The sequence below is a fragment of the Triplophysa dalaica genome, chromosome 25 (assembly GCF_015846415.1).
Source record: "Triplophysa dalaica isolate WHDGS20190420 chromosome 25, ASM1584641v1, whole genome shotgun sequence".
NCBI lineage: Eukaryota > Metazoa > Chordata > Actinopteri > Cypriniformes > Nemacheilidae > Triplophysa > Triplophysa dalaica.
This window is the reverse complement of record NC_079566.1, coordinates 12,096,691-12,120,229: the sequence shown is the minus strand read 5'-3', so window position 1 is coordinate 12,120,229 and position 23,539 is coordinate 12,096,691. Positions and strand designations below refer to the sequence as shown.

Below are 23,539 nucleotides of genomic sequence, written 5' to 3'. Positions count from 1 at the left end.
TTTGACAATTCTTCTGGAAAAGCACGCCCTAACAATTGAAGTTCAATAAATGACCCGAGAAAAAAATGAATTAATAATTCGAATATATATGAAGAGTTTGGTTCCAAAATGAGAACTGCGTTATTAACATAAAACAAAGTTTTTTTTATTGTGCATTCCAATTAATATAAATCATACTGCAGTTGGTAAAAAATACATCTAACTAACACATAAAACGCAACACGATAACATAATTAAAATCATGATTTTTTTAATTCTGTGAAAAAAAAGAATGTGCATTCAATCAAAATGCATTTGGTTTGTTTTCATTTAAGCCATAATCACTCAAATAATACCGCTAACTAACACAATAAAACACAATTAAAACACGTTAACATCATAAAAAACATGATTTTTAAAAGTCTATTTGGAACCAAAAAGTGACTCAGGCCCACACTCCGGTATGTTAGGGGGCAGTAATGCACCTTAATGTTGGATGCCGACCGTCATTAAACAGAAGAAGAAGAGCACGCCAATCAGCGTGCATCATTCAAGAAGAAGTCGTCGACAGCGCTGTTTTGAAAGAGTTTATTTACTTTTAGCCCAAGAATAAAAAATGGCACAAAGGAAGTGTGTTTTTGATTGTGAGGGCAAGAAATCGTTGTTCAGGTTCCCAAAGAACACGGAGTTAAGACAACAATGGATGCAATTTGTTTTCCCCGGCCAGAAACGGAGTTCCGAAAACGTGTATGTTTGCTACCAGCATTTCTCTGACGATTGTTTCACAAACAAGGCCCAATTCGAAGCTGGATTTGCAAATCGTTTACAACTGGATGATGGAGCGGTCCCTACAATAAAGTATCCCGTTCAAGAGTCCGAACTCCAGGCGGTAAGTAATAAATTCCGCCTCAAATGTCAGATTTTTGCAAGCAATCGTGGTGCATGTAATGTAAAGGACACAAACATGTTGCGAGTCACAAGTTATCTAGGGATTGTGTAAAGACACATCGTGTATAGTTAAAATGTGGTTTGTTGACAACCATAAGTTTCCATAGATTTATTCTTAAACCATTTCTACACCGTTTGCTCTTATCATCCACCACGCACTTGACACTCCAACCTGTCTAGGTAAATAGCCACTAAAAACAGCAAGTAGATGAGGAATAATATTAGCATGATTTCAGAGTGCTGCATTGCCCTTCATGTTGTCTATATAATAGGATTATTGTGAAATTCATGATAACACAGAAGTTTTTTTTTTCATTTATTTGTAGACCACTTCTACCAGCCAGGCCATGCCGTCAATCAAGCACACTGAGTGTCAAACCGAACATAGACCTGCTGTGTCTGTCGAAGTGCAAGCCAACCCACTGAAGTCGTCTGTAGGCACTCAGTGTAGGTTTACGCCATTGCAAAAGACAACAGGCACACAGTTCTCCTTTTCCAAACATACGGGACACTTACGGAGCAAGGGTATGTATGTTATATGTACAATGTTTTTTTACCAGTTTTACTTCTTTGTCATTTTAAGTCTCTGTAATGTAAAAGTTACCGTGATGAATAAATACAAATCCCCTTTCCTCTGTCAGGCACACAGACAACAGATTTAAGTGCTAGTATGGAGACTCCACAAGTTAACACACGGAGTCATCTGCCAACTACACCCTTAAAGGCCTCTAAATCCGGACATTGTGCGAGACCTGCTAAAAGGCCTCGTATGGAATTGCCGGAAGAGGATGAAGAAGATATATCAGATATTCCACAACCTCATGATTCCACACACGAGCCTGGCGACTCTGCTGCAGAGCCTTCTGAAATTAGGTAATGTTGTGTTAATTTGAGTTGCTTCTTCATTCTGTTTGCTTTAAATCGATCATTGATGTTCTATGGTTTGTCCTTATTTTTAGCGGGATGGAGAGAGCTATAAAGTGTAATTACACTGATGCCAAGTACATTGTGTTTGAAAGCTCTCTAAGAGAGCTTTTCGAAACGTGTCCTTTGTGCAAGCGAAACTGCGATGTCCAGCGACGTCGGCTTGGGACATTTGTGTCATTCAGTCAGGTCTGTAAAAACTGTCAATATAATAGAAAATGGCAGAGCCAGCCTGTGAAAGGAAGTACCCCGGTCGGAAACCTGCAAATGTCAGCGGCGGTTTACTTTACTGGTGGATCATTCCTTCAAACGAAAAAGGTATTTATTGGATTATGGTGTGCAGAATAGAATGTTTACTAAATCACAAAGGGTACACCCTGTTACATAATCTCCTCTGTTTACAGATTTGCAGAGCAATGAATCTTCAAATACACCAGTACAAAACATTCAGAAGGCATGCTCGTTTGTTTCTGGAACCATCCATACATCACAAGTGGAAGATGGATCAGCAGGCCATGTTCCAGCAACTACAACGGCAGGGTGAAATTCCATTGGGTGGTGATATGCGTGCCCTTTCTCCAGGTATTAAAAAAAAAAAATATTGCACGCTGGCTTTATGTTATAATCATCCTTATGTAAAATCAAATAATTTTCTTCAAAAAGAGTGCCATAATAACTAAAAACGGAATTATATCTTTAGGACATGCTGATAAATATGGCAGCTACACTTTAATCCATCTGAAAAGCAATACAATTTTGGACATTCAACTACTAAAGGTAACCGTCTTTTCCAGTAAACACTTCCTGTTTTTTTTTTTATGCAATTTTGCCAATTGATTTTGATTTGTCAAAGAGCATCGAAGTGGGAGGCAGTGCACACATGGAGAAGGAGGGACTCAGAAGAGGTCTGGATCTTCTTGAGTCCAACCAGTTGCATGTGGACTACATTGTGACTGATCGCAACACACAAGTGGAGAAGTATCTGAGGGAGAGAAATGTTAAACAGTTCTATGATGTTTGGCACCTCGAGAAGGGTAAATGGAATTTAATTTGACATGTATAAGTGTCACGTAAAACTATTGTTGAAACGCACATTCTCATTTTGTTACTTCAAACCATTATTCAAAAGTTTGTTGGATTATTATTTGTATTTTGTTCAATTGTACTTGTAATTTCAGAACTATCCAAAAAACTGGATAAATTGTCAAGAAACTGCAAGTTGCTGCGAAAGTGGTCACAAGGTATAAAAAATCACATATACTGGTCAGCCATGTCTTCCAAGGAAGGACCCAAGAAGATTGCAAAGTGGAAGAGTTTCCTTAATCACATTCAGAACATCCACACTCATGACGATCCACTATTCCCCAAGTGCGCTCATTTAGAAAGAGTGTCCAGAGACCCAAGTAAATGGTTCAGACCGGGTGTGTGAGTGTTATTTCTTTTGTGTGAATCAAAAAAACTATTTTTGATTATTTATGCAGTCTTAATTATACGCTCCATGTCTGTATTTGTAACATTTGTTATTGTATTTTATAACAGGTACAATGGTACTTCATAAAATAGAGAAGCTACTCCTGAACAAAAGAATTCTCGAAGATGTGGCAAAGCTGAGCCACCAACATCAAACTTCAGTTTTTGAGTCATTTCACAGCGTCATTCTGAGATTTAACCCAAAGAATGTTGTTTATCCTTTTGTTGGAATGTTATGCAGGTAATAAATGAACACTTGGCTATGCAACAATCAATCAGTTTAATCAAAACAAAAAAAAATATTGAAATACAATTATGGTCTTATTTTCAAATTTACTAGATTTTTTCTCAGTAATTTATTACCTTTTTCAATTGATCTCTATAGGCTTTATCTTGCGGCAATGCATTTCAATGAGAATGCAGATCGCGAACAGGAGGGCTTAGCTGTATACAGGATAATGCATCCTAGTTCAAGGACGGGGCAACCTACAGCCAAGCCAGTTAAAACTGAGCCCACCTTTGGTACGTTAAGAAATGTAAAATTTGTTTTAATTACAAGTATCACACTTAAAAAGTTATAGTTTTCCATTTCTGTTCGTAAATGGAAATATACTTCAAATGTTGCTTTTTATGGCAGAATACATCAGTGACCTGATGAGAATGCTGTTCCTGGAAGTTTTTGACAAACCTGACAACTTTGTTGAGGAGCTACGGAAAGTTTCCGTCCCAAGTTTACCTATCAGTGCAGTCTGAATGGTCAGCAAATGAGGATGTCGGTTCCCGACATGTCTCTAGGTTCAAACCAGCGGTAGCCGGAAGCCAACATAGTTCCCTGTACTTCCTGGCACAGGACAATGTGTGCTGGAATGACCACACGCACATGTCTGCCGATACCCACAGCTTCAACTAACAAAACGGCGAGATACCTGAAATGTCTGCCAAAGAGTGGTGGAAAATTACATGTATGTTATCAGTAATGCGTTACCTTGTGTTGTGGTCAACACATACCTCCTACAAGTGTGCAATATTTTGTCCTTGCAATATTATTTCTGAGAGTAATCATTAGTATTTATATTTTGCCTACAAAATAAACATATTTCTTAAAAGTTTGATGATATGTGATAACACTATGATGGGTTTAGTCGTGGCCTAATGGTTAGAGAGTCGGACTCGTAGCCAGAATGTTGCCGGTTCCATCCTCAGGGCCGGTGGGAAACAACTGATGTGCCCTTGAGCAAGGCACCTTACCCCTACTTGTTCCCCGGGCGCTGCAGTAATAGCTGCCAACTGCTCCGGCTGTACGTGTTAACGACTTGCTGTGAATGTGTTCACTACTCTTTGGATGGGCAAAATGCAGAGGTCACATGTCGGGTAGTAGGTCACTTTCACTTCATTACAAAAATCTAAAATCTGTCGACAAATTGTATATTTACCTCCTTACCTGTTAGTAAGATTTCGGGGCTGCTGGCAAAATCAGCTGCTCTGCAATTGTATGAGGCTTTTTGCATTGTGCAACTCTGAAAGCCAACAGATATGAGGCTTTCAGTGCATTTTCACTGACTTTTGCACTATTTCTCATGAGCGTCTGCTGTCCTTTGAAATCAAGCAACATCTGTTGCATATACTCAATAGGCTTGGCCTTCAAGAAGCTGTGATGTGTCTCCATATGACGAGAAAGTTTCGATGGTTTCATTTTAAAGCAACGTTGAACATACGAAACACAGTGGGAGCTCCTCTCCTGTTTTGTCAGTCGTCACTGTAAATCCATATTTAACATAATCTCCACTGTATTGTCTTTTTCGTTTCCCACTACGCTTCCCTGTTTCCTCCGAAGTTGTAGCTTTCTCTGAAGAGCATGCAGCAGAAGCCTGTCCATCTGTCCTGAATGTTTGAATCTCAACTCAAATGATTTTAAATATTTTTATTAAATTTAGTATTCACACCAATGCGCAAATATTCTGGAAATGTTTGGAAAAATAAATTATGGAAAAAAGTGATTTTAATAGTGAAACTAGGTAGGCTGGAATGCATGTCACGGACCACATGCAATGCCGCCGAGGACCACCAGGGGGCCGCGGACCACCGGTTAAAAACCCCTGTGTTAGTTTTATTGGTCAGCTCGTTTAACATCTCCCTTTTCCGGTTACTTTGAATGAGTGTTTATGCTTTCGAGGTTTTTAATAACCTTGATATGTGTTTGAGGAGATGTTCAGTTTTTTGTTTTGTTGATATGTCGATTGTTTTCTGAATTATATTTCGTTTTTTAGACTATTGCCAATTGCAAATTAGGATATTGTTCAGATGCTAGATAAATTCGGTTATTTAAGTGGCATGCAATGTATGAAGTAACTGTGATGAAGAAGGCAGGGAATTGACGAGGAGGAGGGACAAATTGTCCTTGTTAAGCAGTGTATTTATGGCTTTTTTGCCAGTGCTATTGATTTTGATATTTTGAGCATTGTTTTTTTGATTAGCTGAATACTTTTGTGGATACTTACCTATTACGTTTGATTGTACCTGTTGAAGTACTAAAGAAAAGTTTATATTATTTTAATGTTTAAATACAGTAAATTCTTACATTTATTTATACCACCAGACAAAAAGCTTTGTGTGGGCGTTTTTAATATCTCCCCTTTTCAAGGCGCAAGTAAGCAAACTTTAGCAGTCTCAGTCCTGTCAGACCCATGTCAAGCTTATCACTGTCTTCTCCCCCTGGGATTATTAAAGTATTTCTGATTCGGATACATTAGCAAGTCTACTGTTGTGTATTTTCACAACAGAGTTTTGACTTATTTGCTGTGTGTTCCGAATGTGTTTTTAAATTTTTCTAGTATCACTCATTTAAATGGGAAGCTTTTTATATCTTGTATGTTATACCTTTTGTGCCGTTCTGTCATTGCATGCATCGTTTTCATTGTTAACAAACAAACAAACCACATCCATCCCCCGCACTTTTGAAAAGCTTGCTACGCCCCAGCCAGTATTGTTGCACTGTAGAAAGGCAAGGTTGTGTAGTACATTGTGTTGCATTCCTGTTTTTTAAGACTAAATGTGACCGAACAAATTATGGAAGTCAAGCAGGTGCGTCACACATGTGGGGGATGTGTTTTAACACCAACACTTTTCCCTATGAGAGGGTTCAACACCCACACTTTTCCCTATGAGAGGGTTCAACACCCGCACTTTTTCTGCAGTTTTCCCGCAGTTTTGCACAAACGGGAATTGACGAGGAGGATGGACAAATTGTCATAGTGAAGAACTATGAAAAGGAAAGTGTATATTATTTTAATGTTTAAAAACATTAAATTGTTACTTTATTTATACCACCAGAGAAAAAGCTTTGAGTGTGCGTCTTTTTAAAGTTTTTTTATAAGCAAACTTTAGCAGTCACAGTCCTGCAGACCCATATCACTATCAAACTCACCACCGCCCCCCCCCCCCCCATGGGATTATTAACGTATTTCTGATTCTTCAGCAAGTCTACTGTTGTGTATTTTCACAACAGAGTTTTGACTTATTTCCTGTGTGTTCCGAATGTGTTTTACTTTTCTAGTATCACTCATTTAAATGGGAAGCTTTTTATATATGTTATACCTTTTGTACCCTTCCCTTCGGTCATTTCATTCATCGTTTTTATTGTCAAAGCACATCTATCCCCGCACTTTTGAAAAGCTTGCTACGCCCCTGGAGTCAAGTAACAACAAAAAAAACCATCAGCATCGGGAAGGATGATTAATCCAAAATCATACCATTTATTAACCCTTTTACTTGATAACCACTTGCACTGACATGCCCACCAATATAACAGTGACACAGTTTTGTCTCAATGCACAACGCTTTTTTCTAATGCACATTTATAAAAGCTTCTTATGTTATTATTTCAGGACTATTGGCCGTAACATTTTTAACTTAATGAACTCAGCTCTGACATTCTGGCCTGATTAATCTAGTCTGAATAACACTAAACGAATGAATGAAATATTACGTAATAAATGGTATAAATATAAATAGAATTATATTAATATTACATCATCATTGCATGCAAATACATTATATTTGATATAAATTAATGTTATGACCACAAAGCGACGTCTTTGTACGAACGAAGGTTGTGCATGTAACGTAAACTCATAAGTACCTCCTATTTCCGTGTGTCTGCATCACCCGCCGAATGTTTTGCTTTCCATCCGTCGTGCTCAGATTGACAAGGTAACTTTCTTTCCGTCGATTTACACTACATCAATAAAAAAAATGTTACCGCACATGATGTAGTGGTTGTAATATCGGTTAAGTTTCAGCTAAATACTTTCTCCTACAAGCGATGAAATATGAACATTAAACAATAATTCACGTATCTCCTGTCTAACCACAGCTGACGTAAAGCGTTCAAGCGTTTTGCTTTGAACTGATGCGTAGCTTGTTCCTCTAGTCTGTTTATGATGTAGTAGAAACGTGCATATATTTTTTCTTCAGTCTGAATGAAGGTTTGTGTTTTCTAACGTCTGCAGAGGGCTTCGTGACTCATGTTATCATCATTTATGACATTACCTGTGCAAGGTATTTGGCAATAATGGTTAATCAGTTGATACAATGTTTCCTACGGCTGGTTAGTCATTGCACGCATTTTTACAGTTAGTGTGTTCGATGAGTGCAGTGGTTTAGTGTAGTTTTTTGGTAGTGAGTATACTCTGATTCTCCCCATATACTCGTCCGTCCCAGATCAAAAATTCATGAGCATCACCACACTCACGAATGCATGACTTTGCCTCTATATGTAATCAAGAGAGATATTCCGAAAGATTTATTGCAAGCAAGATTTCTATAGAAAGCTGGGGGACTTGCTGGTTTTGTAAATCACTGTCTAAATCAGTCAGTTAAGAGTTTTATTTATGTATATATATGTATACAGTAGGGTTGTCACGGTACCATAAATATGTTTTACGATACTACACCAGCTGAAGTATCTCGATACCAAGTTGTACCACGATGCTGTGCCATATAATTCAAATCGATACAAAAAACACAGATTTAGATTAAACATTATGTATTTACTATAGTAAACTGTATTTTAATTAGCCATAGAATATGTTGTTGTATTAACTGTAGTAATTGGATAAATTGTACCAAATACATTTACATTTAGTTATTTGTAAATACTATAAAGAGTACACTTAAATATTTACTATAAGACTCAAAAACACTAGTATGAATGAGTTTTAGTAGTTAACTGTAGTAAATACGAAAGTACACTAGATCATTTTTCTCGTAGGAACTATTTCAAATGTTGGACAAATTTGATTGGTACAGGAGTCTTTATAAAGGGAAATATTAGGCATACTTTAAATGCAGAACTAAAACGGCCAGTAGTTGGCGTCAATTTTCCACTGAGTTAGTGAATCATTTAACAAACTCGTTCAAATCGCCAATTTGAATCATTAACTCTTCCGAGACATTCAAAACACACATTCATTTTGGAGATAAACACCGCAAAAAGGCAGATGCTAGTGTTCAAAAATGTACAGTAAATTATATTGAAATAAATGGTTAAAATCTAACTCTGATGCTCCTCACTAATAACTAGATTTTTTACACACTGGGTCACACTTATGAGTGCAAGTTGCCTTTATTTTTACATTGATAGTCAACTATAATAATCAATAATCAACAATGAACATTTGTGCAGTTTTATCAAGCACCCGTTGCATTTATAGATTGCTGGAAGGATCTTTAGCTTGAGTTTCACAAGGCTTGTCGGTTCTCATCTCTTATCATCTAAAAAAATAATGAACATTGTAGTATAACTTATTCCTGTCAACTGTCAAAATAACATCTGTGGAATTGTTCAATACACACTCTGTTTTATGTATACATAACATGACTTGTTTATATGGATTGTGGTTAACCTTACATCTGCATGGATTATAGAATAAACCGGATGGATTGGAAGTCTTTTTTTCTGTTATAGTTGTATTGGCTTAACCAGGTACTCGGCATTGTAAAGAGTTTTTTCTGTAATATCACTGATATATCAGTTCTTATTTTCATCAAAAAAAAACGTATTTTCCCATATAGTGTAAAACGACCGGAAATAATCCTGCCCACACTCGCTGATCTAAAATCTAAAATGCGGCTTCATGCAACTAGCCTCCTATTCAAAAATAACAAATGCTATTTGAATATTTATATTTTTTAAAACCAATATAGGATATGATATTGATGGGTTATGAATATTTAATGATAATTATAAGCTTGATGTGAAATTGTGACATAATAAAAACATAACAATCTGTTATAGGTCGAATCACGTTCTCACCACAAACGAACCGCTCCAGGGTTCGGTTGATAGTGTACAGAGACCTTTTCAACTTTTCCGCCTTTGTTGCGCACTCGATTGAGATTGCTGCATTCACACCTGACCAAACGAACCGCACCAAGAAAAAAAATGAACTCTAGTGCGATTCATCCGTATTAAATGAGTAAGGTGAGAAAGCAAGTTGCTTCCTTCTACTCGCAGATTTTGTTTGCCTTTGGATAAAAGCGTCTGCCAAATGCATACATGTAAATGTAAGCCTTCACAACATCCTTCAATAAACTTGAGGAATGTGATGAGAAAAATATTAGTCAAGGGAGTGCCGTTACACGACCCACCTCTAAATATGTGAAAGCATTACATTACATTTACATTTACGCATTTCGCAGACGCTTTTATCCAAAGCGACTTTCACTGCATTATCCTATACATTTATACGTAGGTATATGTAATCCCCTGGGATCGAACCCACAACCTTGCTCTTACCACTGAGCTACAGGAAAGAATCACACAGTATTGTGAAAATGAGACATTTTCTTCAGCGTGGTGTATTATTGTTACGATGAAATCATGTCTACAAAAAAAATGTAAGTTAGTTACTCTTTTTTTAGGGACTTACAAAAATTGTTCTGTGTCTGCAAAACTAAAAATAATAATGGGAATAATATTGTTAAATTGAGGTTTCCCACTGACAGTGTTTCTGTACAAGAGATGCAGCTCTATGCTCCATATAAAGTGATCGATACAGAATTTATTTTCAGAATTACAGAATTGCTTCATAAAAGCCTGTATTCTTAAAGGCCGTTAACTCAAGGTTTTTATATTACGTTTGTATCATTAAGGTCTCCATGAACGACATTGTGCTGCTTAGGTGTCATGTTTTGTTTTTAAGGACGGTAAAGGTATATAAGATGCTTGTAATACTGAAAGATGATTCAAATCTAAATTTTTATAATCACAGGTACACCATTTTGTTTTTATAACTAGACTGGATTTTACTGCTGTAAAGAAAGAAGCACAGAAGACAGGTAAGCATGTCCCTAAACGGCAACAGTATCATTAAGATCATTCTGGGGTAATAGATATTAGTTTGAAAAGGTTAAGCAACAGAATACTGTTTGTGAACTTTTGGACAACTGCCGCACCACTACAATGTTCTTGACCAGTGGGAATTAGGCTGACAGCATCACTGCGAAGAACCCTTATTTTTAAGATTTTAAGTATATCCCATATTAAATCCATAGTTTTCGATTGTTCCTATCTCCTACCCTCCCTCACTTTGTTTTGCCAGGGAAATGATGGATCAAGGAATCATAAAGTTCATCACCTGGAATGTAAATGGACTTAAAGAACAGAGAGAGCAGAAATTGACAGAACTACGTAACAGTGATGTTGTTTTCTTACAAGAGACGCACATTGGGGAAGTAGATGATCATATCATAAACCGCATAGAAGATGAGTGGCATATTTTCTATACAAAGTATACCCCATCCCAAAAAGGAACAGCTACACTTGTTAGGAAAACATTAGACTTTGAATTCATCAGTGTTGAAAAGGATAACTATGGAGGTTATGTTGTGTTAAAATGTAAACTGAAGGGTCAGCTCTACACACTTGTAACTGTTTATAACCACCAAACTGACACAGAAACCCTTGAAAAACTTGCAAGATACCTGCAGTCGATGACCACAGGGTTGCTGGTGATTGGTGGAGATTTCAACACTGTTCTCAACCCCTTTATTGACAAGAAAAGTAAAACCAACAAACTCAAAAATAACAGAGTCCATCACAAGCTGTTTTCCTGTGTGAAAAAGTTTATGACGTGTCTTCAGCTGGTCGACATCTGGAGAAGAAAAAACCCTGTAAAGCAGAATTATACATACCACAGAGGCAACATTTCCTCAAGACTGGATTACTTCTTCATTCCAGAAGAATGTATGTGGCGTGTCACAATTTGTGACATCAGAGATTTAGAGAGACCTGACCATCAGCCCTTGTTCTTGAAGATCAACAACGTCTCCACAGACACTTCACAGAAGAATCTCCAAATACAATCACTCACTCAACTGCTCAGGCATAAAAATCATTTAGGGATAGAGATGATGTGTTTATCATCGGTTCAGGAGAGTGAACTAAGTGAGGTTGACATTGTCTCAGCTTTACATTCCCTTCAAGTGTCAGACACGCCAAGACCAGACGGAATACCAGTTTCCTTCTATAAAGAGAACATTCAAGTTGTAATTCCATACATAAAGATGCTCTACAACATGATCCTCAGTGGTACATTTAACTGCTCAGAGAGACGTTTCAATGAATCTGTGAGAAGACCACATGACAACAGTCAACACTTCTTTAACGTTGACTACATCATCATCACAACTATTCTAGCAAGACGCCTAGGCGACTTCCTGGAGTCTCAGTCAGAGGGACGGATGCCAAAAGAGTCTGTTACTGTCCTGATCACTCCTAAAACACTCCACACTCAGACAGTGCTGGATTATATTACGGAAGAGTTGGACAGGCAAAGACAATCAAATCCAAATTTGTTTCAAGACTTCCATGCAGCGACAAGCCTTGTTGGAAATGTAGCGGACACATCTGTGCCATGTCAGGGTTGTCCTTTGACTCAGTACTCGTAACATTAGCACTAAAATGCTACGCCTCACAGCTGTTTCAGGGTTTAGAAAAGCACATGTTTTATATTTTCAAACTAAGTGTGATAGTTTGCTTTCCACCTGAGGACCAAGTTAAGGTACATGCCATTGTGACATACAGCACTGATGAAAAATATGACATAGTGATGATACGTAGAGGAAATAGTGAACCATTTCATCTAACCAGCGTGGGAAGTGAGCCTGAGGTTTGGGATGGAGAAGAAAGTGATGAAAGTGATGACATCCTCTATTGTTTTACCTTGCCACCAGCTACACGCAAAATGTAAATTAAAAACACTCAGTTTCCGAGGTTTCAATAAACTTGCCACATAAATAAAAGTCTTAGTATACCTTAATATTAAACATTTTTACATTTTTGTCCTTGCGTATACTGTAGTCACAGAGACTTTTTCTTTCATTTAAAAAAGTATTGTGTTTCATTTTTATATGCTTTTGTAATATATTGTTTACTGATGTAAAACAAGACATCAGTTAACAAATATTATTTCTGTTATTCACACAGTATGTATGCAGTCGTTACCCTGCAAGAGTCAAATGAGCTGACTGTGATACCAACAAACTGGTTAAATGAACACAAGACACAATGTTACTGGCCTCCATTCAAGACACCAGAGAAGTGCTTAGACGTTATAAAGAACAAACTTGAACCTGCAAAAGGAATACATTCTTGGGAGCTACTAAATATTGTCTGTCATTGGGAACATGGTAAAGATTTAATTTGTAAAATGAGATGAAAGTAAATGCATGAAGAACAAATTCAGCCCTCAGGAAAACTTAATAAGAATGTTTCAAATTGATGATTATGAGAACATTTAAAGGCATATTATGGTTTCCTCTTTCTCCGTAAAGTTGTCAATCTAATAAGTTGTTGTTCATCTTGTAGACACATATAAGCTGTTTAAAGAGATACCTGAAGTAGTAAGTGAGCAGGTGGAACGGTAAGTAATAAACATCTTAATCATTCTTGTTTAAACCTGTAAGTTAATATTTTATTATTTAACATGCTTATGTAATATTATAATGTTAACTCATGTAAAAAAAGAAATCAGTTTATATTCTTTTTGTTATTCACACAGTATGTATGCAGCCGTTACCCTGCAAGAGTCGAAAGAGCTGACTGTGATACCAACAAACTGGTTAAATGAAAACAAGACACAATGTCACTGGCCTCCATTCAAGACACCAGAGAAGTGCTTAGACGTTATAAAGAACAGACTTGAACCTGCAAGAGGAATAAATGCTTGGAAGCAATTACATATGGTCTTTCATGGAGAATATGGTGAAGATTTACTTTTTATGCATTGTGTACAATCAATGATCAATGGAGTGAGGTTCATATGATGATATAAATCCATTGAAAGTAAATTCATGAAGAAGAGTACACAGCAGTACCGCAGCTTATCTCAGGCAAACAATATTTAACAATGTTTCAAACTGATAATCAATCATGTTTCATTTTCTTATTAAGATATCTTTTCTATAAAGTACTCGCATTATATAATAAAATATTTGCATGTCTTGTAGCCGCTTATAAGCAGGCTAAAGAGAAATGTGAAGCAGTTGGTGAGCAGATGGAATGGTAAGTAATAAATATTTAGATTCTTAAGTTTAATATATTTTATACAATCACTTATAGTTATAAAATGTAACATATTAAATATACAATATAAATGCATATATATTTAGGCCCTCTACCTCTCTTGGGTGTTTTGAAAAACAAAAAACAATAAATCCAATCCATACGGCGCTGACATCACAATCCACTCAAACCTTTGGTGAGATAACCAGTTTCTCTAAGAATTTTATATATCTTTCTTTGGCTTCTGAAGTGTAAAAATGATGTTTGTCCAGAGTACAGATCTGCTTGTTTGTTTTCTTTGTTTTACTAAATTGATAACAATCATGGAAAAACAATAGTTTTAATGATGCTTGGCAATTCATCTGATGAGAACTACATCCATAATTTACAGTCATCCAGAACCAGAATAATATTGGACAGATATCTCTTTTTTTCCCTCCGTTTTGGTATTATTGCAAATTGGTCGGGTATATTTAAATTTTAGGCTCCCATTCCTGAAAACAATATTTAAGATAATAATATGCCTAAACTAAATAGAGTTAGATTGAATAATTGACACTTTCTGACAATCCACTGACATCAGTTAACAAGATATATGAATACTATGCATCTTAATATTGTATAAACTCTTTAATTTTGCCCTAGTATAATATTTATTAAATGTTTTATTATGATGTATGTGTAAAGCTGCTTTGCAACAATGAAAATTGTAAAAACGCTATATAAATAAAATTGAATTGAATTGAAAGGAGGATTCAGTCCCCTTGAGACCCCTCCTCCTTTAGGGTGAACTAAACAAATGCATCAAATCCATTTCACATTTCTAATTTTTTTCTGATTACATCAACAACACAGTCACTAGGCAAGGTATAACATACTTTTTCATAAAACTTCATTCATGTATGTTAGTGTGCGTTACAGCTTGGTCATTTTGGAAGATATTTGTTATTTTAAATTCTTGACAGGTGTTAAAAGAAAACGTGATGATGAGTCAACGGATATCAGCTGGCAGTCACTACTCATCACAGGCAAGTCAATTCTGAATTTTATTTACCTGACAATGTTCCTCTGTAGAGGTCATGGAGGATGGGGGTGAATGGTTATACCCGGCACACTCATTTGAATTTCACATTTTTTTCATTTACTTTTATTCCGATTGCCTGTTTTCTGTCTTGTACTGTACCATTTATTTTTTATGTCTCTGTACGGATACATGTGCAGCTAAGCTTCGACTGAATATGAGCGTGCTTACTCACCCCCATCAATTATAATGAACTGTAAGAAATTATTTTTGCAAAAAGCTTTAATTTAGTTTGATACCTTTAATGAAACACAGATATGGATGAAAAGAAGAAACCAAAGCAGATCATGGACGAAATTAATGTAAAAGTTCAGGCAATCCAGGACACAGACCCAACTATAACTATAATAAAAACTCACATTCTGTAAGTGTTTCAAATATTTATGATTCCTTTGCAACTTTGACAACAGTTTTCTAACATATGCCCTCTTTCATGATGTACAGGGATGCCATTTCAAAAATGAATGAAGACACCAGAAAGAAGGAAACCATCGGGATATTTGGCAGGACAGGAGAAGGGAAAAGCTCTTTATTAAACGCAGTACTGGGAGATCAGTTTTTACTCCCATCTGGTGGTTGTGGTGCATGTACAGCTGTTATAACACAAGTGGAGGCAAATCTGAATGACTCCAACTACATAGCAGAGATTGATCTCATTTCTAAAGAGGTTTGTTTGTTGATATAAAATGATTTGTCTTTGATTAAGAAATTCAACTTGAAATTGGCAATTTGTTCTTTGGCAGGAATGGGATGAGGAGTTTGCTCTATCAAATGAAGTTGAAGAAAACCAATTAACAGAAATGACTAAAGAAAGGATCACTGCCCTGTTTGGTGCTGAGGCAGAAGAGAAATCATTAGAGGAGCTGAAGAGAGATGATAGATATAAAGAAATTTTCAATGATTTGTCTACAGGAAAGAAGATCATATCAAGCAGTGATGTAAGTTACAAAGCTAAATATGTCATGATAAAAAGGAAATGAGCATACCTTTCTCTACTTTTGTCTTTCTAAACCACTAGTTTATTTATTATGAGAGCTTTAAGTGATAATAAATGTTGTTGTATACCGTAAGATGTGTTCTTCTTAATTATAATATTTTTTGACTCTCTTTACAGCCGTCTGCGTTTGCCAGCAATGTTGTATGTTATTTAGAAAATAGTGTAGCAAATCCTGGTGGCTGTTACTGGCCGCTTGTGAAGAGTGTGACGATCAAAATCCCAAACTGTCGTGAACTCTTGGAGCACATTGTCCTCATTGATCTTCCTGGGACTGGAGACTGCAACAAGATCAGAGATGACCTCTGGAAAACTGTAAACATACCGTAACATTTTGCAACATATCTTTTTAATAACAGTAGAGTATAACAATTTACTCCGTTTATTTATTTTCTAGAAAATAAGAGAGTGCTCTGCTGTGTGGATTGTAAGTGACATCAAGCGAGCGATTACAGACAGAGACCCTTGGGGAATATTAGACCACTGCATTGAAGATTTGGGACCTGGAGGAGAATGCAAACATATAAACTTCATCTGTACTAAAACTGATGATATGAAACCAGCAGAATACCTCAGGTGAGAATAAGAAGCTCTATCATACTGCATCATGCAAAATGAATGAATGAGCCATTATTATAAAACATTGACTTTTCTATTTACTGATTTCTGTTCAGATCTGTAAGGCTTACGGAGGCCCAGATTTCAGGACAGGGTTTGGTAAATTACTACAGCTTATTTTCTCTATTATTTAGTTAATACTGAATATTCAGTGTTTCATATTTAATGTCTGCTGTCAAAGACTGTTTAAGAGAGCTCACTACATGCTTTTGGTTTGGTGTTAAAGGTTTGTATGATTCTCATTGTGTCACAAATAGTTTTTTCACAATTATTTTAGTTCACTTACTAGAGTACAGTGGTATTTTATTGGGTGAACAGTTAGAAAATCAAATGATCTCCAATTAACAAATGTACTTAGTGCATAATATATTATTTATAAAGTATTTTTTATTCATACTACATATAAATTCCACCTCATTCATCTACATGTTTTACTACAATCTCTAACGTTTTGATCTTTGTTAAGGATGTGAAAACAAAGTGCATACTTCATAGAAATGACCTTGCACAGAAAACAATAAAACTAAAATTGCAAAGTACTAAAAGTGAAGTAAGTATATATCATAACAACATTGTTATATTTACTTGTGGAAATCTTTAAATATCAAAATAATTCAGAAGTCTTTACAAATCTTGTCTTAAAAATGATAAACAAACAAAATAGAGGTTGTCTGATAAGCACGCTGTCGGACACTTTCTTAAAAATATGTGACTTTTCACAGGTGCTGCATTTCTTGTCTTGGCTCCATATATGTAGTTTTTTACTTTCACTTCCAATCCTTCCAATGCTAGTGCAAAATAGCTTGTTTTGCAAATTTCTGTTTGGTTAACAATTCCCCAATGACATCCTCAACTTTATATCAAAACAATTCTATATTTTCTTTATTACTTGAATACTGTATTATATCTCATATGTAGTGACTATATGTGATTGGCTTATACTTTCATGGTTGAAAACTGTATATTTTGTGACATTTGAAAAATTAGTTTTATATTGATCTGTGTGTTTCCTGGGTTTTGATGGAAGACTGGTGTGTTCTGATTTTGTTATGAATGTTAGCATGATTTGGTGTGTTGAGATGTGTTTATATGTTTAAGGAAATGATTTATGATGTATTTTTTTATTTTTAATATACAGGAATCAAAGGAAAGATTCATCACTGATGTTTTCACTGTCAGCTCAACAGCATTCTTTGATCAAGAATTACATCTGAAGAATGTTGAAACAGGTGCTGTAACCTATCACGCAAAGAAAAGTGAAAGTGTGATGTTTTATTATGCTGAAATATTTTTAGTATTAAATAACAAAATACAGTTTAAAATGATCTTGTAGAGATACCTAAACTGAGGGATATCCTGATAAACCGAAACAAGACCATCAACCAAAAACTGACCGGAGATTATATCAATGAAGCAAAAGGAATTTTGTCTTTGTTACAAAGTGTCCAACTTGATAAAGATAAAAACATGGTATGAATTTCTCATAACAATGCAAATGTGTTTAGACAGATACCTGTAATTATGCTGTAATTCATGTTTTTGTATAACTGTGTGTTTATTAAGACAAAAGCCAGAATCCTCAAGGACCTGCAGACAGACCTGGAGAAGAATCTGAAGCTGCTGGATGATCATTTTGAAGGTCTTTATGAAAAGCTGAAGAAATGTCTCTTAAAGGGCGTAGAAGAATCAGTGAGATCGTGTGTTAAGACCACACAAGACATGTTATCATCTGTAAGTTGTGTATAGGTGCAGTTTTCTGCTTTTTAACTGCTGTCATGTGGTTTTTTCCTTCATGTCTTTTTTACTTTCAGGTTCGGCCAAAATGTAACAGAGGGTTTCACAGAATTTTTCGAGCCATGTGTTGCAGAGGAGGATTCTACTGGCCGAGAAACTGGAATGCACCTTTAGATTTAAACAAGTGTTTGTCCAAACACATGTACGACAGCATTAATAAGGAGTTTGTGTTGATGTTTCCGTGAGTTCCTCTTTTTTCAATTTCCCCCGTTAGATAAGAAATGTTATCAATACAATTTTCCCGTGTTGTCTCAGTGTATTCATATAGAAATTTTTATATTATTATAAATATAAAGAAAACATGAATTTCAGGTCAAAGTAAAATGGATGCACTTCTCTGTTAGCTAGAACATTTAGTGAAAATGTTGGTGAATGACTATTAGTCGCCTTTTATTTACAAATGATAGAACAATTTACAAATATGTAATTAATTAACTAATGTAAAAATAACTAATGACTCAGAATGAACATTACTAATGAAGATTATTGCACTCTGTAATACTTGATTCTGATTGGCCAAGCATGACAATCCAAGGTCAGTTTTTTCCTGATAATGACCTCTTGAAACAAATAATGCAAGGTGATTCGAGGACTTTGAGTCATGTTGACAGGCCTAGTTTTATATGACTTGTAAATCAAATATCAATATATTTTTAATATAATACTATATTTACAGATTACTATACCAAACTGAATGTTTGTCTCATTTGAATTTATTGTATTGCCTTTATACTAAAAGTAAATTTAGACAAGGTCTCCATTCGTTACAAATGAAGTAATGAAATATTTCATTCTCAATCACTTGTGACATCATCAGCTATACATCATCCCTTAAATGGTTAACATCTGAAGTTTAAAAATAATGTCTGACTAAGCCTCTCATGCACAAAGTCCTTGAAAAAAAATGCATGTGACCTAAACAGTCCTGGATTGAGTTTTATATTAAATTTGACTATGTTTTGCTTCATTTTCTTGGCTCTAGTGTTGATGATATTGACAAAACAGAGAAATCAATGCAGGACAAGCTTGATAAGTTCAGCATCATCTTGCCAACAACTCCAATGCTATATCCTATTCACATCTTCATCCAAACACAGGTGAGCTCTATGTCTAGTGTGTTCTTTTATTTGTCCAAACACTGACAGGTAATTCTTATTTTCCAGACACTTGTTTTTATGCACAATGTGGGACAAATTAGACTAATAAAGAAAATACACTAGAGAACAGGTTTCTGTCTTTTCCAAGAGAGGAAAGTTTATAATTCGCACAACAAAATCTTTCAACAGGTATAAATATAGATGAACCTCAGCAGCTAGTATAACAAGAATATAGGTAAATCAAAGACTGTAATTGAGTCAAATAGAATTTTGGGCTGTGATCTAAGGGGACAAAGCTTGGTTGAAAAGCTGGACAAAGTTTTGGGTATTTTGTGTTTAAACAATATTACTCTGAACCCTCTAACAGGAAAACAAACTGAAGGCATCACTCAGCAGAGTCATCGTAGAAAAGAAAAAGGAAATCTACTTAACAATCTATGCAGTCATTGAGTGGAAAATGGCTCCGGGCTACAAGAGTAAACCATCATTAATATCAATATAAACATAGACACAGTTTTTTATAAAAGTAGTTCATCTTAAAATCTGTTAGATTAAAGCCCAAACAAGTAAGTCTCAATGTTCTGATGTTTCTTTGTGTAAATAACACAAATTAATATAAAAAGTTGTTTTCTAAAGAAGCTTCAGAGGTAAAAGGTGAAGGATCCATGCAGAGGATGGAGAAAGCAATAATGGAAACAATCGATGAGTTAAAAGTTCAAATGTTCAATGAGGCAAAAGTAGAAATGCTTGAGATGTTCAACAACTTGAAGGTGTTTTTTTTTCCACACTTATGAATTACATATGTCACAAATAATGACTGATGAGTTTGATTCATAAAAGTTATGATCATGTTCTTGAAATATAATCTAAATCATGTACCTTCCCAACTATCTTACGCACAAACAGCTGCATATAATGAAAACTCTGGAATCAGAGTTGAAGACTTCAGTGAACCACTCGCTTTCACAAATCTGCAAATTCAACCTCTTGGGTAAGAGACAATATTTGAATGAAAATCTATTTTAATAAATTATCTTGACCAGAAATATTAATATACTTCCGTGTTGTAACCATACGCGTATTCTTATCAAACCATCACGAGCTGTCGAGGGGAAAATACAGCCATGATTCCTATCCACTACTCCCTTCGAAGGGCAGAGCCCTCTGAGTTTTAGACATTTTGACATTTGCATGTCATTATGTAGATGTTTGGTATCCACTTGGCAAAAGAAGCAACACAATTTCCTCATTATCTTCAGATATCGCTGTTTTAATGGCATAACTTACAGTAAGCATAAAACCGGTTTGCAAATAAACAATACATTTTATTTTATGAAAATGTATATATGTATATATATATATATATGTTAGTGTTAATATATTATATAGTATACTTTAAAAACATTTTAAAATATAAATGTATGTTTATTTGCAAACAATTAGGTTATGCCATTAAAACACTGATATCTGCTGACGGAAAAATAGTGCATTGTCACGAAGAGATAATGAAGATAATGATGAAATTATGTCGCTTCCTTTGCCAAGTGCATACCAAACATCTACCTAATGGCACGCAAATGCCTTGTTCACTCCATAGTCTAAACTCTTAGGGCTCTGCCCTACGAAGGGAGTAGGGCATAGGTATTACGTCAATATGTGGATTGGTGCCTCGGTACGAGTTCACGTACCGTTACACCCCTAATATGCTTCAAGCTGAAATTCTTCATGTGTTTTATCTAGATGTCTCCAGAGAGATTCAAGAGCTAGAGAAACTATCAGCAGCAGTTTGAGGTCACATATATACGCCTAGATGATGTACAACATCTTGCTGTCAAATCTTCACTTACGACAAGATCAAAGCTAGATAAAGGTTACAAATTCTTTGTTGAACAGTTTGTTGTGTCTTTTTGTGTTAGAGAAGGTGTTAGGATAAGTAGCCTATTGAATGAGTGTTATGTCAGAATTTTTTTCAATGTTGTTAAATTCTTGCGCGACGGCAAAACGGAAGTAGTTCTTCTTCTTGTTTGTTTCAAGACGGAGTTTATGATACACTGCTTTGCGAAAAGGCGGAAATTAAGTGACGTCATAGTGAAAGGGGCCTATTGTCTGTGTATATTACAAGGGAAATTCTGACTTGATAGTACAAACATTTGTGTTGAATTCATTTATTTCAACATTTCATATTAGATTATTTAATTTAATTCATCACTCATTCCATTATATATGTTCTAATCTTTACACATTTTAGTTACATTCATTTATCATATATTTCTTAGATAACCATTTGTTATTCTTATTCTATATTACGGTTGTTTATGTTGGATGTTGTTTTTATTAGATATGAGTCTCCATCTCGTCATAAGAAAATGTTTTGAAACCATATTTTTTCCACTATCTTACATTATAATACATTCCATTCAATCGCTTGAGCATTAAAGCTAAACTCAGATTATTCTACGTTTCTTGTTTGATATTCTGTCCTGCAATTCTGTACCAACCGAGTTGATATCTCCCTATAATGGATATAGTCAAATAGGCTTATTAGTTTCTATCACCATTTTTAATATCCAGTTTGCGAAATGTACTTTTCCATTTCTGCATGAGGCAGATGCTTTTATCCAAAGTGAATTTTTGTTCAAGGTATTCATTTATGTGCGGTCGCTCGGATTTAACCCTTTGCGCTGCATAAGTCATTGACCACTGCAAAGTCATTGCGGCTTCCATAGAGAACTGTTTTTTATTTTATGTTTTATTATATATTAGTTTTTTTAAAAGATGAAAAATGTTAATGTCTTTGTAACAAAAGATTTTAGTATGTGAAGGGAACTGATGGGTCTTAAGGGTGACTGTATACTTTAAAATAAGAAAATGAGCAAACTGTATATTGTTATTAAATGTGCTTTTGGTGAATTTAGGCATTTAAAATGTTCAAATGAAGTAAAAAAGACTAATACAGATATATGATGAAAAAACATGACGCTTTTAAATAAAATCTGTTTTATCTCATGTCTTTGTGTCCTTTTTTGTAGTTAAGTCCATGGAAGACTTTTGTTTTGGTCATCTTTTGATGCGACCCAGGCATGTGCAGAGGGGGGCACCGGAGGGTGCTTGAGCACCTGCCCCTTCGACTCTTAATACCCAATGCCGCCTTTTTTCAAGGCATTTGTTTTTGTTATTATGGCAGAAACTTGTTTAGACAGTGACTTGAATGCTTGATTAAAGAGACAAATCTTTAATCTGTGAAAGTCGAGAATTCTTTATGAAATGTTACAACCTGACCTTTAGGAACCTTTATTTTTAAGAAGTCACCATTCTTTTGTCAGCTGGTAATTGACTGAAATATATGCAAATATATAAGAGTACATAATTGAAAAAGAAACCATAAGATTTCTTAGAAATATGAACCTTACTTGATGATCAATATGAAACATAAATTACTACAGTTGGGGACGCTTCATCATGATTTGTACAATCGCTGTAAAAAAGGTGCAATCTTATGTAATCTATTCGACACAAATGTGTACATGGTTCATGTATATTTTGTATGTTAAATTTCTGATTTCTCACTTGGGAATAGCTGAACTTCTATTCTACTAACACAAGTGTGAGATTACTAGTGCCTGGTACACAGTTTTGATCTCTGTCCTGTAGCAAACCGAGGCCTACACGGGACATGTATGCTGTATCACAGTTCACACCAAAAGTTGGGTTATAAGAAAAGAACGGAGAGAAAAGAGAGAGTTTTCTATGCAGACTGATGTTTGTCACTCTATCATGATATTGATCCTGTTTGCAAGTATGCTCCTGCATTGTAATTTAAGGGCTCACTTCTATGTCTTTAAACTGATACATTCATTCTTCAGATGGACATAAACCTAATATATAAACAGGAAATTAATATTATAAATGTTATATTTACACTTACATAATATATGTACACCAATATATACATAAGCCTATAGTATAATACGTATTACAATAAAAATTAATCCGTTTGAAAAGTGAAGTCGTATTAATGCGTTAATATGTATTATTCATGCCATATGATCTCTCTCCTGTCATTGGTCGGA

The 23,539-nt window shown here is 35.3% G+C and overlaps 2 protein-coding genes across 7 annotated transcripts; both read left to right on the top strand.

Annotated features, from left to right (window-relative positions):
• Positions 1-516: 516 nt before the first annotated feature.
• LOC130415609 (uncharacterized) lies at positions 517-4,433 on the top strand. 2 transcript variants are annotated; one of them, XM_056741425.1, is made up of 11 exons: positions 517-868; positions 1,254-1,452; positions 1,569-1,800; positions 1,887-2,169; positions 2,256-2,433; positions 2,552-2,628; positions 2,705-2,885; positions 3,030-3,272; positions 3,391-3,562; positions 3,707-3,843; positions 3,959-4,433. In XM_056741425.1, the coding sequence occupies exons 1-11, from the start codon at positions 596-598 to the stop codon at positions 4,072-4,074; spliced, it is 2,091 nt and encodes a 696-aa protein (XP_056597403.1). In that variant the 5' UTR covers positions 517-595; the 3' UTR covers positions 4,075-4,433. The 2 variants fall into 2 exon arrangements, with proteins under 2 accessions (XP_056597403.1, XP_056597404.1); XM_056741426.1 differs by lacking the exons at positions 3,707-3,843; positions 3,959-4,433 and having other exon boundaries at positions 3,030-3,276; positions 3,391-3,543.
• A 3,045-nt stretch (positions 4,434-7,478) lies between these two features.
• Positions 7,479-22,475, top strand: LOC130415899 (nuclear GTPase SLIP-GC-like). Of its 5 annotated transcripts, none has more exons than XM_056741898.1 (25): positions 7,479-7,530; positions 10,593-10,659; positions 10,923-12,568; positions 12,809-13,011; positions 13,190-13,244; positions 13,383-13,585; positions 13,831-13,885; positions 13,993-14,081; positions 14,851-14,913; positions 15,222-15,330; positions 15,411-15,633; positions 15,710-15,904; positions 16,081-16,275; positions 16,358-16,536; positions 16,635-16,677; positions 17,045-17,128; positions 17,717-17,807; positions 17,912-18,048; positions 18,142-18,309; positions 18,390-18,553; positions 19,355-19,469; positions 19,837-19,945; positions 20,106-20,239; positions 20,376-20,460; positions 21,210-22,475. In XM_056741898.1, exons 3-25 carry the CDS (start codon positions 12,237-12,239, stop codon positions 21,257-21,259), a joined length of 3,081 nt encoding a protein of 1,026 aa, XP_056597876.1. In that variant the 5' UTR covers positions 7,479-7,530; positions 10,593-10,659; positions 10,923-12,236; the 3' UTR covers positions 21,260-22,475. The 5 variants fall into 5 exon arrangements, with proteins under 5 accessions (XP_056597876.1, XP_056597880.1, XP_056597878.1 ...); XM_056741899.1 differs by having other exon boundaries at positions 7,480-7,530; positions 10,619-10,659; XM_056741902.1 differs by lacking the exon at positions 10,923-12,568.
• Positions 22,476-23,539: the final 1,064 nt, after the last annotated feature.